At 31.1% G+C, this 16295-nt stretch overlaps 1 protein-coding gene across 1 annotated transcript; it reads left to right on the top strand.

Annotated features, from left to right (window-relative positions):
* The first annotated feature begins 13352 nt into the window (after nucleotides 1–13352).
* Nucleotides 13353–15642, top strand: LOC144557011 (nascent polypeptide-associated complex subunit beta-like). The gene is made up of 6 exons (XM_078305551.1): nucleotides 13353–13536; nucleotides 13948–14015; nucleotides 14514–14662; nucleotides 14923–14979; nucleotides 15087–15125; nucleotides 15223–15642. The coding sequence occupies exons 2-6, from the start codon at nucleotides 13948–13950 to the stop codon at nucleotides 15414–15416; spliced, it is 507 nt and encodes a 168-aa protein (XP_078161677.1). The 5' UTR covers nucleotides 13353–13536; the 3' UTR covers nucleotides 15417–15642.
* Nucleotides 15643–16295: the final 653 nt, after the last annotated feature.

The raw sequence follows: 16295 nt of genomic DNA on the forward strand, positions 1-16295 counted from the left end.
CCACTTTATTGACTATTGAACAGAGAGCCACTGGACTCAACATGCTACCTGGCTGATAAAAAATATATAAAAACGACAGAGTGCTAACTATGTTGGAATACGCATAGGGGGGAGAAAATGAAAAACAAAATCATATGTACGTAATAACCTAACTACGTCGGCATCAAATAAAATATTTGGCTCGAGTTTTCTTGGAGTGCTTGGTGACACCAATAAGAAAAAGTTCGCATATTCTACATAGGATTATTATGTATCTAACAACTAGGTATATTTTAAAAATTTCACTAGCGATCTAGACACGATCTTATCGTAAACACACAATCAATCACATGTAGTTTATGAATCATGTCACATACATGATTTAGCAAAGTATTGTAAGTCATACCTCTCCAATCAAATAGAGTGAGATATGGTTTGTGAGCGCCTTAGTCTCCCTTGTTACAGTTTTTAAAACAGAAAACCGCAAGCTTCGCACACCAAAGTATTGAATAAGAACATGAGGAGATCAATGCTAGCTAGTTGCTCAGATCCTCTTGCCCTTGTGAATCTGAAAGCTAGCTCACTACATTTTGAATAGATCTTGCTGAGCACATCAACACACTCTCGATATCTTCTTCAAACTTAATTCTCAACTCGAAACAAGGAAAAGAAAGGAGATAAAGATCTAGATCAATCTCAAAAGAAGAAAACGAAAGAGAGAGAGAGAGAGCCTCTACACAAGGAGAGGCGAGAAGAGGCGGCGGCGGCGCAGCTCAATGGGGCGCGCGGGCTCGAGTGGCAGACGGCGACGGCAACGCGGTCTCCAAGCCGATTCGACAGGTGGTGGAGGCGGAGGTTGGCAGTCCAGCGGTGGCACAGCTCGGCTTGTAGTCGCCCCTTGCTTACTCCCTTGTGTGGTTCGGCCAAGAGAAGGAGAAGAGAGGAGGGAATATGGAGAGAGAGATCTCAATCTATTTTTCAAACTTGTGAAATGAATTTGTGTTAGATGAAAGTGGATGAATGTCATTTTATATATAATTTCACAATTATCTTAAAGCCCTAATCCATTATCAAAATGAGATGATATGAAATGAGGACATATTAGTAATATCATATAATAATGACCAATTGGACCATTGGTTCATCCAACTTTCATTCTAAAGGTTGCTTACACAAGAAACAACATCCCTCTCCATTTTGTTGACCAAGTCAACAACACTCTCCTCTTGGTCAAACATGTTGACCAATGTTTGACCATGATCAAACTATTCAAATGGCCATACCTCTTGAATCATAAGTCCAAATTGCTAATACCACATATCCACACGCTCATGTGATAATACTCTATAACATGGTATGAACTAATCAACGAGAATAACAGTTTTAACATACCTCACATAATCAAATCATCATGTGAACAGCCAGTTACAAATTGATTTTATTAGTCCTCATATCTCTCATAGTGTTGATCAATATAATGACTCGCATTATTTGATTTAATATGCATGTTGTTTCCAACATCTTAGCACAGTGTCATAAACTCGTATGACATCTTGATCAGGGACCTTATAGGTGTGACTGGCTTGGATCTGTATTATTTTGGCAATCTGGAACAACCCGTTTATAGTTGAACAAGGTTAGTGTCTAGCAACACACCTTGACTATCCAATTATACATATGATATGTAACCTGATAATATCGTTGATCCAATATAGACAATATATTACACTGCTTGTGTTGTTCCAATATCTCATGATGATCCAATGATGAACACGAGGTAGGATGTTGTCATTCTCGCTGTATCATCGATTATGTTTCTTGACACGTGAACATCATATTATAATCCATGATTGAATCCGGTTAATCATGGTGTGCACATATAATATAATCTCTATCAAGGAGCCCCTAGGGATATTATAACTTACTCAGCATTCACCAGGATGTGAATAAGGGGTATTCGTTTTATTGACATATATGTACTACCCAACATAAGTTCTACACAGAGAAGATGTCTTTATAGCTCCCTGTTATGGTGAGCAGTGGATACCAACCACTGATGTGCATACCTTAAATAGGAAAACCAAATGTCTCAGACATAAGATAACAACACCCGTGAAATATTAATGACAAAACACGTGATCCTTATAATGTTCACGTGTGGTCAAATCTGACGACATATAAACACCTATATGCATCTGTGATATTAAACCAGCAACATGACCATTGTTGATATGTGATAGCTGGATCAAAACGTTTAATCATCACACTAGCCTTACGTGTAATTATTGTTCCTTGCTAATTACCTCAGCCAGTGATATTTTGAAGTTCATTACTTTTATTAGCTGGTTGTTACACAATCTAATCTCTTAGATAAACCACAAGTAATGCAACTTAAGGCAACATATTGACTATCGTCAATCAATCATATGAACAAGAAATACAAAAAAAAGTTCACTCTAGGATACCCGACTCTATCATATTCGAACTTTGTTTACTTTTAGAAATATTAAAAATATTTTTTCACAAAAGGAATGGAGTGTTTTCTTTTATCCCATAGAACTATAGAACTATAGAAGGCTTTTCAAGCCCACTACCAAAAGATATAATTTGAGCTTCAGCTCCAAACCATAAAATGAAATCCGATAAGAAACACCACTTCACTTATATATGCTTTCCTCAACATCAGATTAAATATTTAAACATCTAAGTGTCTTATGGAAATGACCAAGATGATCAACAATTCAATTTCAAATTTTAAAATAAAAATGAAATTAATAGTTATGATATTTTTCTTAACATAAAAAGTTTATGGCATATCTTAGACACTAATAATTGAGGGCTGGCTCTTTTTTTCATCAATAATTAATATTAAAGAAGTTGAACAGCTCAACACTAATAACCGAGAGCTCAAAAATATATATATAACATGACAGAGGCTGTCAAAAACTTGTATTAAAAAAAGGAATTGTATTACATCATTTCACATCGGAGCCAAAGGAAAAAAATATTACATATATAGCCTGAAAACTAAATGAAATCTCATCATATAATACCTTATCACCTTTTGTTACACCCCCTACACTGCACTAATACACGACTAATTATATTTCTTTTTCTACTCCAGCCTGCACCAATACACTGCTAATGCATGTTAGCAAAAGTATTATCATAAAATAAAAACAACAGTTTTCTTAAAGCAAATACAAATAAAACTTAAAAGTTCCTAAACACCGTCTTCAAAGCTCGCAACTCTACTGGATTGGCCTTCTTAAAGAGTTCCTGAAGAATGAGGCTAGGGTTGCCAGCTGGAGCTAGCACCAGGCGCCGTTCTTCTGTTAAGAGAATTATGATGCCGCTAAACTTGAAGTCCCCCCCCCCCCCTTTCGATTGATCCCTGAAGCGATAGTAGTCGGATATCCACTTTGTATTTAATGCCTCTAATTCCTAATTGCAAGAACAAAAAAAAAAAAAAACACCTCAAAATTGATAGGAAATTTTGTTGATTGCATTTACATGAACAAACACCTCACTAGGGTTTCCTTCTACCCAAACCTGCATCTCCAGTTATAAAAAAACCTATTTTTTTTTCTCTACTTTCAAACATAATAAATTAAATACAAATATTCGATATAAAGATGATGGAAAATATATATGAAGTTAAATTAATAAATTCATATTACCATAAAAAGAGGGCTCACAAGCCCTGCATCAAACTTTCAGAGACATAGTCACACCTTGTGTTTGCTTCCAGAATGCTCCAATAGTTCACACGACTTTCGGCTGAATTTTGGAATCAGTGAGCAAACAGTCACACATAATGTATTCAGAGGGCATTTTGCAGTTGGATTAGCCGACCACCAAACAGATTTATTTTGGTACAATAAGAAACTCACCAGAAAATTAGTGAAGTTTTCTCATACATTATGACAGGTTTGTACTAATATTTCTGTAATGGAGGGGAATTATAAAAATTTGTCAGTTATGTGACTGGTTGTCTAATAAATTAAGATATATGAGGTGCAAATAGACCCTACTGGTACCATCTTGATTGTTTACTTACAAGTGCTGATTTGCAATTTGGCAACTATAAGAGACATATTTGATTTATAGGCTTAAATGGATTACCAAAAGGTGTACTTCACAAACCCATTTGCCCTTCAATTGTTTTGGCTAGTTTTTTTGCTTAGGACACAATAAGAGACTACTTGACTGTTAGGATCAGGTGTTTTAGGAGAGGTCAATTAACGATTTGACGACACTTAATTTGGCCACTAAACCGAATCATTACAGGAAAAAAAATGCATTATGAGTTGATTGGCTTAGCGTTTCTTTTAGGTCATCTAGTCCCTAAAAACATATTATATTATTATCAGTGCACTACTGGTGTCAATATAAGGAACTATAATTAACAGTATTTAATGGAGATAAAGATATGCTCTACAGTCCAATATATACTCAAACAAGGATTCTAAATTCCATGTTTTTTGGTATAAAGTTTTGTGTGTATTTCATTGCTAGGATACATGGAAATAATTAGAAATCATAGTACATCCATTCTTCAATTAAAACAAATGCATACTGACCTTTTGGTTGTCCTTTCTTTTCCTAAACCATTCATGCTGAAATACAAGCGATTCTATCATGCAACCACATAAAAAGGAAGAAAGTATCTGTTAGCTGCAGTTGATTTTAGAAACAGAATTAATAAAAAATATAAACCAGTACATCTCAATATACGTACTGATTTTATGAACAACACCCAGCACAATTTTGTTGAAAAACTTCATATAATGATATGCACAAAGTTACATTTTTTACAGTATTAAAACCTAAATTTTTGTTAGTATACTTTAAGTTTGTATATCAAAAATTCCTATGGGCAATACAACAGTAATTGCATTAGCATGAAATTAACTTGGACACTGAAGAAACCTTTGATGCATGCCTGCAATTATTAATTGTTAATTAAATCTATATATATGTTCGGCTGTAAATTGAACTATCAGATAGCAAAAAGGAAATTTGAGAAACATATAAATAACACAAATTATGGGCATGCATTAATCTTGTGGATTCTTAATTTTTTTTTACAAAAATATCATCATCGTTAATGAATTCATTAATATTTGTTTTCTCGTATTCACTGTTTGCGAGACATGCTACTTTAAAAAAACAAAAATTGCAAACTATAAGGTCCTGAAGATAACATCGAAAGAACAGAGAAATTAGATATCGTAATTTAATTCAAACTGTGGAAAATATTGTGATGAGTTAATTTATATATGGTAATAGATTAGATTTTGTACCAGACAACTCATATAATTTGCAGTTTATGACAAGAAATTAATTTTTTTATGAGGGAAGTCCAATTTTAAAGTGGTTTAAAGGGCAATTTTAGAAAGTAAATGATCTTTTGGGTTCAATTTTGAACAAAAACTTCACTTATGCTTGGCAAAATCAATCACAAACTAGCTGATAGTGCACCATAACGTATGTTTGGTTGTAATATTAGAATAGCTAGAATAGCTTGTTCCAAGTTTTTGTGAAAATAGCTTGTTCTAATAAGACAAACAAATTTGATTCCCTATTCTAGCTATTCTAACTCAACCAAATACCGAATAGCTTGTTTTTAAGAATAACCTATTCTCATTGCAACCAAACATACCTAATTAGTGTTAGTGTCTTATTAAAGGAAAAAAAAATCTGCGAACCGTGATGAACAAATGTCTTAATACAATTTTCAATATATATGTTAAATAAATCTGTTTCAAGAAATTGAAGCAAATAAATATCACTAAATTTCTTTTTATTTATTTATTTATTATTATTATATTATTTAATTATTTGGAGAGAGAGGAAAAATGATTGTAGCAATGGTCACTCAAATAAAAAAAATTAAAAGGAGCACAAAATTCTGTTTATTTTTCTGAAAAATAAATCGGTTTGGGGAGGGAAAAATAAATCTGTTTCAACATTTTGCCTTCATACATATATAGTGTAACATACAAGGCACCATATATATTTTATAATTTTTACCTTTCTATCCATAGTTTTTGATAAAAAAAAAAAAAACTTATATCCATATTAAAATAAAAAGTTAAATTATTATAATTTTTTGTCAACAACAAATCTTACTGTTCATTAGGAGGTTCCCTAATCCCTACTACCAAACTACTACAACTATTTTATATTAGATTTCATCAATAAAATAATTATCGGTGAATTTCGTTTCTTATTTCATTTGTTATCTGAGGATGCTTCAGTTTAAATATATAATTGTCTAGAAGAATTTTGAAAATGAACCTTATATACAGAAATTATTAAATAAAAAATTAAATATCAGGATATTCTAGAGAATTGTAAATGAAAAAATAAAGAAAGACATACCTTATGAAAAAGTCTGGCAATAGCATAGAACCGAGCTGGATTTTTCTGTTCTCACTAGTAGTTCATGAGGATATATTGTGCTCATCTAGGTCTTAGGTGCAAAGAGAAATTATCTCTAATAAAAAAGCAATGTGGGACTAAGCAAGAACCGGTTTGATGAACTCTTTTTATTTGAATTGACTGGATTTCAAATGGTTATAAATGTGGGACTAAGCAAGAACCGGTTTGACAAACTTTTTTTTTATTTTTTGAATTGACTGGATTTGAAATGGTTATAAACTTATAATAGACAAGTTATGATGACTACAGAGTAATGTACATGCTCCATATTTTATATACTATTATTACAAACCTACCTATAGATTTTGGAAAATTATATATATATATATATATAGAGAGAGAGAGAGAGAGAGAGGGGGTAGGCTAATAAACAATTGATTGTTCCTAGCCTTCCGTGCAACCAAGTCGTTTTCTAATTTTTAAAGTCCAAATGATCGATCCAAACCGTTAGATGTGATCTCCATATTAAAATGTGCTAGGAGACCAAATTTTACATTTTTTGGAATTTTTTTACTATTTATTAAGCCACTTTGAAAATCGCTGATCCAACGGTAGCTTCTGATTTTACTGTTTGGTTAAGCCACCGTTGGATCAGCGATTTTCAAAGTGGCTTAATAAATAGTAAAAAAATTCCAAAAAATGTAAAATTTGGTCTCCTAGCACATTTTAATATGGAGATCACATCTAACGGTTTGGATCGATCATTTGGACTTTAAAAATTGGAAAACGACTTGGTTGCACGGAAGGCTAGGAACAATCAATTGTTTATTAGCCTACCTCTATATATATATATATATATAGGGTCCGGCTAATTTGTTGTCGGCAGCATTTTAGCCAGAAGTGCTGCTGTCTTTTTTTTATTTTGTGATGTCCAAACAACAAATCCAAACCGTTAGATGTTTAATCTATATTATAATCTACTTGGAGACCAAATTTTACATTTTTTGGAATTTTTTTACTATTTATTAAGCTAGTTTGAAAACCGTTGTTTTCAGTAAATTTCTGCAGCATTGAAATCAGCGGTTTTCAAACCAGCTTAATAAATAGTAAAAAAATTCCAAAAAATGTAAAATTTGGTCTCCATGTAGATTATAATATAGATTAAACATCTAACGGTTTGTATTTGTTGTTTGGACATCACAAAATAAAAAAAGGGGCAGCAGCACCGCCGGCAGAAATGCTGCCGGCAGCAAATTAGCCACAACCTATATATATATATGAGGAGGGTTCAAATGCACCCTATCTTTCAAATCATTTTTCTTCATTTTCAAAGTCCGAATAGTCAATCCGAACCATTAGATATAATCTATATATTAAGATGTGCTTGGAGACCAAATTTTACATTTTTTTGGAATCATTTTACTATTTATTAAGCCACTTTGAAAATCGCTGATTTTGCATTTTCTGAACTATTGAATCAGCGATTTTTAAAGTGGCTTAATAAATAGTAAAAAAATTCCAAAAAATATACAATTTGGTCTCCAAGCACATCTTAATATATAGATCGCATCTAACAGTTCGGATTGACTATTTGGACTTTGAAAACAGAGAAAAAAAATAGGATGCATTTGGGTGCACAAAAAATTGAGTACATTTGAACCCTCCTCTGTATATATCCATAGCTACCAAAAAACTACATATTTTTTTATAAAATTTTGATGGCATGCTGTTAACGTTACACCTTGTGCCTGACTTCTTCCAGTCTTCTTTTTTGCAGATCAGATCAGAATTATAGGGTAAAAATTTTTGATGTAGAAAATACTTTTTTGAAGACTGCTTGTAGTCTTCTTTTATTCTTCAAGTTTCAAATGACGAATCCAAACCGTTGAAACTCACCTACCTTACGTGTGATGCATCTACATGTGAAATTTTTAAACATTTGAATTAATTTATTATAAAGTCAAGCGATCAAAAACATTCAAAAAATGAATGCACTAAAATTAATTTATTAACCTTCTAATTTTGACCGCTTGACTTTATACTAAATTAATTCGAATGTTTAAAAATTTCACATGTAGATGCATCACATGTAAGGTAGGCGAGTTTTAACAGTTCGGATTTGCCGTTTGAAATCAATTTGATGAGTTTTAGAGTTAAGCTCACCAAAACTTTGGTGAGCTTAAGAGCACCCTAGTTCTAATATTTTAGTGAGTCTGCAGTCCGGATAATCTAAATAATTCGGATAAAATTGTCTATCTTTTGTTATTTGGTATATATCTTCATTTGTTTTTTCTAATTTGCTTATATGAAACGACTATTGACTTTTTTTTTTAATTCATATATAATATTTAGAATAACAAATAAAAGCTTTTTCAAGAGTTATTGTAACTCTATTTAATTATCATGTTTAATTTTTTTTTTATCCAATATCTGACCTGTCAGATTCAAGTGTAATGTTATATTAATGAACAGTTTTCAAAAGAAGAACAGACCAATTTGTGTTCAAGAATCAAATTTAAAAGATCAACAAATTGAAAAAATGGTAAAGCAAATTTATCTTGTTGGTTTAAACTACGAACTCTAAAAAAGTTTGAAAGCAGTATTACTTGAATCAAGCGTCAACGGAAGTATGAATCTACAAAATACCTTCTAATTCAATTCCCTTATTTTTATTCTACTTTAATAATTGAAAAACAGCATCTACATTATAATTACTAGATTCGTATAATATTTTGTTTGATTTTGATTCGTTCAATTTAAATTCAATCCTAGCTGAAACAATTACAATATCTGATAGTATATATCTCGATCTATGATATTTCATTCATATTAGAAAACCGTTTTAGTTGGTGCTTCTGTAATTTTTAAGAGTCATTATTAAATAGAGGGGGTTGATGTTTCATTATGCTTGTCTTTATTTTTAGAACTGTATAAAATAACTTAAAATTCAAAATTTAAATGTCAAGAAAAAACTGTTAGATATAATTTATATTATTTTCTCAAGGCACGCATAAAGAATTACAATATTTCGATTTTGTTTTGATTAATATCAAGAGATTGAAAAAAATACACTGATGTGGATAAATTCTGGAAGTTGATTTTTCAACTTAATGATTAATATAAAATCAAAATCAAAATCAAAAAGTGATAATTTTGTATGTCCATATAGGAGTGTAGCTAATTTGCTACCGGAAGCACTTCGGCCGAGGTGCTTCCGGGGTTATATTTTAGTGTGTGATGATCAAACAACAAATCTAAACCGTTAGATGTTCAATCTATTATAAAATCTGCTTGGAGACCAAATTTTACATTTTTTGAAAATTTTGTACTATTTATTAAGCTGGTTTGAAAATCGCTGTTTTTATTAAATTTCTGAAGCATTGAAAACAACGGTTTTCAAACCAGCTTAATAAATAGTAAAAAAATTTAAAAAAATGTAAAAATTGGTCTCCAAGCAGATTTTATAATAGATTGGACATCTAACGGTTTATATTTGTTGTTTGATCATCACACACTAAAATATAATCCCGGAAGCACCTCGGCCGAAGTGATTCTAGTAGCAAATTAGCCACACTCTCCATATAGATAAAATAATGTAGATCGCATATAATAGTGTTATTTTGACATATAATTTTTGCATCAGAAATTTAGAAAGTGGAGGTACAATAGAGACATAAAATGGGTGTTGATATTAGCACAATAACTTTCGATTTTAATACAACTTCAAATTTTTGAACTTTATGAACAATTTTGCCCCTCTATACATAGTTCTTTCAACTGTCAATTTTGTTTTCCGGAGATTATGCAATTTTTTAGCATAAAAATTATTTATTCGTTGTTATATATTCTTTATTATTGGATCTTTATCTAATTTTAAAGAATAACAAAAAATAAAAAACAACCCATGCATCTCGATGCAAAAATCCTTGTTTGAATTATTTGATTTTAGCTTTCGTAAATATTTATATCAGTCTTTTGTTGTTTGAATATATAGGGTTCCAATACCTCATCTTTTGATCATAATATTTATACTAAAATGCATGGAGATGAAATTTTATATTTTTTTTTCCTTTTTACTATTTTTTAAGATGGGTACAAAATCATTGTTTTTGAACCGTTCAAAAAACAGTGATTTTCTATCCATCTTAAAAAATAGTAATAAATTTCCAAAAATTATAAAATTTCATCCCTAATCATATTTGAGTATATATATCATGTTGAATGGTTCGGATCGACAATTTGAACTTTAAAAACGAAGATATAAAATATGGGGTATGATGAGGTATGAGAGACATGAGGCATTGGAACTTTCCTCATAGTTGGTATAAGAAATATAAAAGTAAATTTTATAATATTATTATTTTGTTTAACAAATTCAACATGATTATTGGTTCTTACTATGTTACAAAAGCATATATATTCAAACAACATCACTTAGAAAAGAAAATTGCAATAAAAATATATGATTATTATGCTCAGCAAATTTTATGTACTGTAGTTTTTTCTTCCAGAGGTGTTATTTTTAATTTGTATATGCTTAATAATATAGTAAGAATTAAATTATAATTTATGTTCATTTTTCTAATTATACTTTTCAAATTTGGGAAGAAATGAAAAATTCTTAATTTGTTCTTAAAAACTTTGCTAGACGTTTTAGTGATGGAATAAATAACCAATGATTATTAATATGAAAAAGTGCATCGTAAAAAAGAAATGACGTCAAGAGAGAAATTAGGCAACGATAAATTTGTCCATACGAGCAAAACGTTGGAAATTGTTTTGCTAATAGAAAAATTAATTGTGTAATTAGTATTGTCACTCAAAAAGTAAGAGATTTTAGAAACTTAACTTGTGTTTGGGGGGTGGGTTTGTTCCGAGTATTCTGAGTGCTATAACGCAAGTTTTAAAAGTTTCTATGTTGTCACATTTTAAGTTTGTTTTATGGTTCTTAAAGTAAAACTATATCTTATATAAAGCATAGGAAAATGATCTTTTTTCCATCACAAATTAGTATATTTTGCATGTGTAAAGGTAGAGGAGAGGCTCGTCTATTTTCTTAAAAGAACTAATGATACAATAAGTTAGAAGATAATTTTTTTAGAAGAGGGTATAACACAATTGTTTGAATCAAACCTTGTATTAAGGATAAAAGTTTACATTTTTATTATTATTCATTATATGATATGACATTATTCTCTAATAAATAATGAAAAAATTGAAGGGATAAAAATGCAGAAACATCCAATTTAGCGATTCCGTATACAATAAACAAGACATGATTTTTCAACTAGCACCACATATCGATTTGCTTTTTGAAATAAAATGTTGTTGTCATATATAGATTCATGTTCGTTTCAATAAACAATTTTTAACGTGATAATTTTACCATAAGATATAATTAATAAATAAATTGTGTTGTCTAGTAAATGGAGCATAACCCATGCACTTTTTTTTTTTTTTTTGATAAAAATCAATTCAAATTCAACCACTCTACAATAGCCTTCTACAATTATTAAATATCATCTAGAAAATGCTTCTTTTATATTCATAATAGATCCATATTGATAATTCCATTAAACCTTCATCGAGGAGGGATCAAACATGTTAGAACAAATTTACAAAGAAGATGTTAGAACAAAATTAAAATCTTCTTTATATTAAAGTCGAAACTTTTTAAGTTGTCATAAATTTCTCAGTTTTGATATATTTATATATTATTACAACATATTTTGTACAAATAGATAAACAATAAACCGTAAGATTCAATTATAATAGGCTAGTGATCATTAGCAAATTAAAAATGCATCATTTGGATTTTAATCGAAGGGTGGAACCAAAATTAAGGACATGACTCGGTTAATATATATTGTTTTCCTTTTGAACCAAACGATTTGAGCTTGTTCTGCTTGGTACAAGACCATACACATTTCTATAGTTAGAAGGTACAACATAAGTACCTAGAAATTTAAGGATAAGTTGTGTAGTATTGACAAATCATTGATACATGCCAAAACTAAATTGATTATGATCTCGTACCATCAGCTTGTTTCAATTGAGGTGCTTAATTAATTATTGGTTCTCAAACCCTAACAAACATATACCATAATGTACTGGCATGCGCCAACTAAGAGTAAGTAATCGATCAAAATTGAAAAAGGCTCAATGCACATGGAATTTACCAGAAAACAAAAAGTGCTGCTTTTTAAAAATGATAATATATAGTTTCAAGATTGTAGGATAAACATGTAGTTTCAAAATATTAAAAAAAAAAATTCAAAATTTCAGCATGTCTCAATTTTGTTCAATAGCAATAATATTTATACTTTTGAAATAACTACATACACATTAAATTTCAAGTCATGCATGTAATGCTACATCCTCGTATTTTAATCATGACGAGCAATCACACATAATTTGAATAATATAAAATGTATGTCTTAAATATGAAAGATAAAAGAAATCTGAAATTTAAAATAGAATAATTTCAGACAATATGGAATGTCTAGAAACACATTTTATATAATCTTCAAAAACGTAGTAATATTCCAAAAAAAAAAAATGCTAGTAAGAACAATATCTCAAGAAGGCGAGCGTCCTGGACGACAGATGTGCATATCATAACTGTCCATTTTAAATCTGCACGAATATTAAAGGGTTCCAATTATAGACGTCGGGCGGATTGGCCCGGATTCTGATCGGACGGTCCTGATCTAAACTAAAACGGTGCGTTAACGCAGAGGATTGACATTCTTTGGCGAGGCCGATCATTCCCGTCTTTTTCATTTCTATTGATGGACAAATCGACAACGAAAGAATGCAAAAGACAAGCCCAAGACCGGCCCAGAATTCTGGGCCTTTGAAGATTATAGTAACTTTTGGTTAAATTATAGCCACGCCCTTTTGGAGCCTGATCATATTATTGGGCCTTTTTATCCTGAACGGAAAGCTTATTTTTAGATTGCATCTTTTCGTTATTTCAGAGTTGTAGAAGGGTGTATACGAATAACGTCACCGAATATTAATCGCCACAAAACAAAACCCGGAGTTGGAATCGAGCTCATCGGTAAACCCTAAACTCAATCCCCTTCTCATATCCGCCACACGGGATTTTTCTCTGTAGAGAGAGAGACTTGAAAAGGTGGGCAATCCATCTACCGATTTATAACCAAGGTACTTCTACTCTCCAATTCCTTCTCTTTAGATCGTTGCTGTTTCACCTTGCTCTATCGTTAACTGAGATAGATCTCCTGTATTTTGAGTTCATTTTACACTAATCCGCGTGTGGTTATTTAATCAGATGCCTTTTTTTTTAACTTATCTGTTGTTCAAATTTCTTGTTTCTTTTCCATTAAGCTCTTGTTTGTTTCTTCTGCAACAAGAAATGATTGGAGATCTGACATGTACAAGTAATTTTTCTAAAAATATTGGCCCTTTCTTGATGCATCACTGGTATTCATACTTGTTGTATGAAAAATCGAATGCAATACCAAAAAAATGCAAATAAAACCAGCAAACTTACCACTCTGTTGTTAAAAATCAGATATATCTCACAGCAAAGTAATTTGAACTTCTAAATAATAGATGGATAGAGAAAGATTAATGAAGATGGCCGGTGCTGTTCGCACTGGAGGGAAGGGCAGCATGCGCAGGTCTTATTCTCTTATTTTTATAAAATGGTTTGCTTAATAAAGTAAAAATGATGCTAAGGGTATCAATTAGTTCATAGTACAAAATGCTATTTTGAAATTGTGCAAAATTTGCCATACGTTTTCTTTGGAATAGTTAATTGTTCCAGTTGTGACTGGTGTGTACAAGTTGGAGTTTGGTAGTGACTTATTTGAATGTCTAATTAAGCTTAATTTAATCTCGTTATGCATCAAACAGCCACAGTTGTTTCTTATCTTGCATTAATTAACCTCATCTGCTGAGTAAAGACAAACTGATTGAAGAAAAAAATAAGACAGAAAAATTGGAGTTGCCTCTCAATTATGCAAAATGTGCATTACTTCAGTTTATCTCTGGCAACAATTTCCTCAATTAAAGATGAAATACGCTCATTTAAAACTTAAAAAGATGCAAAATTTGAACTTTTTTCTTATTGTCACCATAGTGTTTAATGGTTAAGTTTGTTAAATATGTTGTATTAGAAAGAAGAAGGCAGCTCACAAGGCCACATCTACAGATGACAAGAGGCTCCAGAGCACCTTGAAACGCATTGGAGTCAATTCAATTCCCGGCATTGAAGAAGTTAACATCTTTAAAGATGACGTTGTCATCCAATTTCAGAATCCGAAAGGTAAAACATCAACTCCAAAATAAATGCACAATAGATGTTGCATCCAAATTTATGTAAAGTTCCCATAATGAATCTCTTTGGTTAAATAAGTGTTGAGTTAAAATACTATTATTTTGAAACCATAAAAATACATGTCAAAATACTTGCTCACAAGCATCTTCATTTGATTTTGTATTTGCATTTTTCACCAAAAAATTACTGTGGTGTGATGGTTTGTATTGTCATCAGACTTCTAATATTAGTGTTTTTGTGATCTCCAGTGCAGGCATCAATTGCAGCTAACACCTGGGTTGTCAGTGGATCACCTCAAACTAAAAGTAAAATATTTTTCGTTCTTAGTTCTCTTTTAATTTTCTTCCTCAAAATTTGTTGTTCAATTACTGTTGAAAAAAATTAAATGACATTTGCATTTCTTTTATAACAGAGCTTCAGGATATACTCCCATCCATCATCAACCAATTGGGTATGTACAAAATACCTTTCTTATCCTATTTAAGATTTTTTATATAAATCAAGAATTTATAACTAACAATTTGTTTTCCCTTTTTGATGATTTTTAGGCCCTGACAACCTTGACAATCTGAGGAGGATAGCGGAGCAGTTCCAAAAGGAGGCAGCTGACAAGGCGGGCCCCGCCGATGGTACTGCTACCGCTGGAGCAACTGTTGAGGATGATGATGATGTGCCCGACCTTGTCCCCGGTGTGACTTTTGAAGAGGTTGCCGCTACTGAGGAAGAAAAAGCAAAGGCCTAATTTTACTAGTTTATTGAAAAAAAAAGAAAAACTTATTTCCTTGCAGTATTTATATACCGTTGTTGTCTTGTTGTATTTTTCAATATCCTGAAGATTAATTTTAGGAGGATGATTTTTTTTTTTGGCTGTTGTTACCACTTATTGGTAATGCGAGGATTTGTGTTGAGCTAGTGTCTTTTTTGTCAATTGCGTTATTCTCTGTTCTAATTTATCATCTATTGTTTCAGTGCCGTCTCATAAAATCTTTGGTTGCACATTACCGATGCATTGTTTAGCTTATCTAAATTGTTGGTACATGTATAATTTGATTTTATATTGTAATTTTTTGTTATTAATCTTCATAAGTTTGTACAAGTAATATAACTTTTTCAAAATTTTCAGTTGGGGTCATTGTATTGCTATAATCTTGTTTATGTTATGGTAATTCTCTGTAGCTTTTTTCCAATCATTTTTCATTGTATTTTTGTATCTCTATGTTAATATAATGCTAATTTGAGTTGCTATTAGCCTATTTCACATCTTGTTGTCTACCAGGTACCATTTGTTTGGCATATCTCTACAGAAAGCCATTGCTGTAACTGCATGTATATGCCGCAACTACTTTTGACTGTTAAAGCAAGCTACAGCAAGTTATTACGAATTATTTCGTTTTAAAATTGAAGTTTCTTCAAATTAGTATAAATTATATATAAATAAATTGGAACCACTAACAGGAATCATTGCGGAGAAACCAGTTTTTATTATTTATTTATTTTGGCAAGAGGAGAAACCAGTTATAAGATAAAAATAAGAAAACAACACATATTTTTAATGCTTCGGAGAATAATAATATACATAACGGTCTGTAAAATGTAACCTAAATCCTTTTATGGTAACATT

The sequence above is a fragment of the Carex rostrata genome, chromosome 7 (assembly GCF_964058835.1).
Source record: "Carex rostrata chromosome 7, lpCarRost1.2, whole genome shotgun sequence".
NCBI classification, from domain to species: Eukaryota; Viridiplantae; Streptophyta; class Magnoliopsida; order Poales; family Cyperaceae; genus Carex; species Carex rostrata.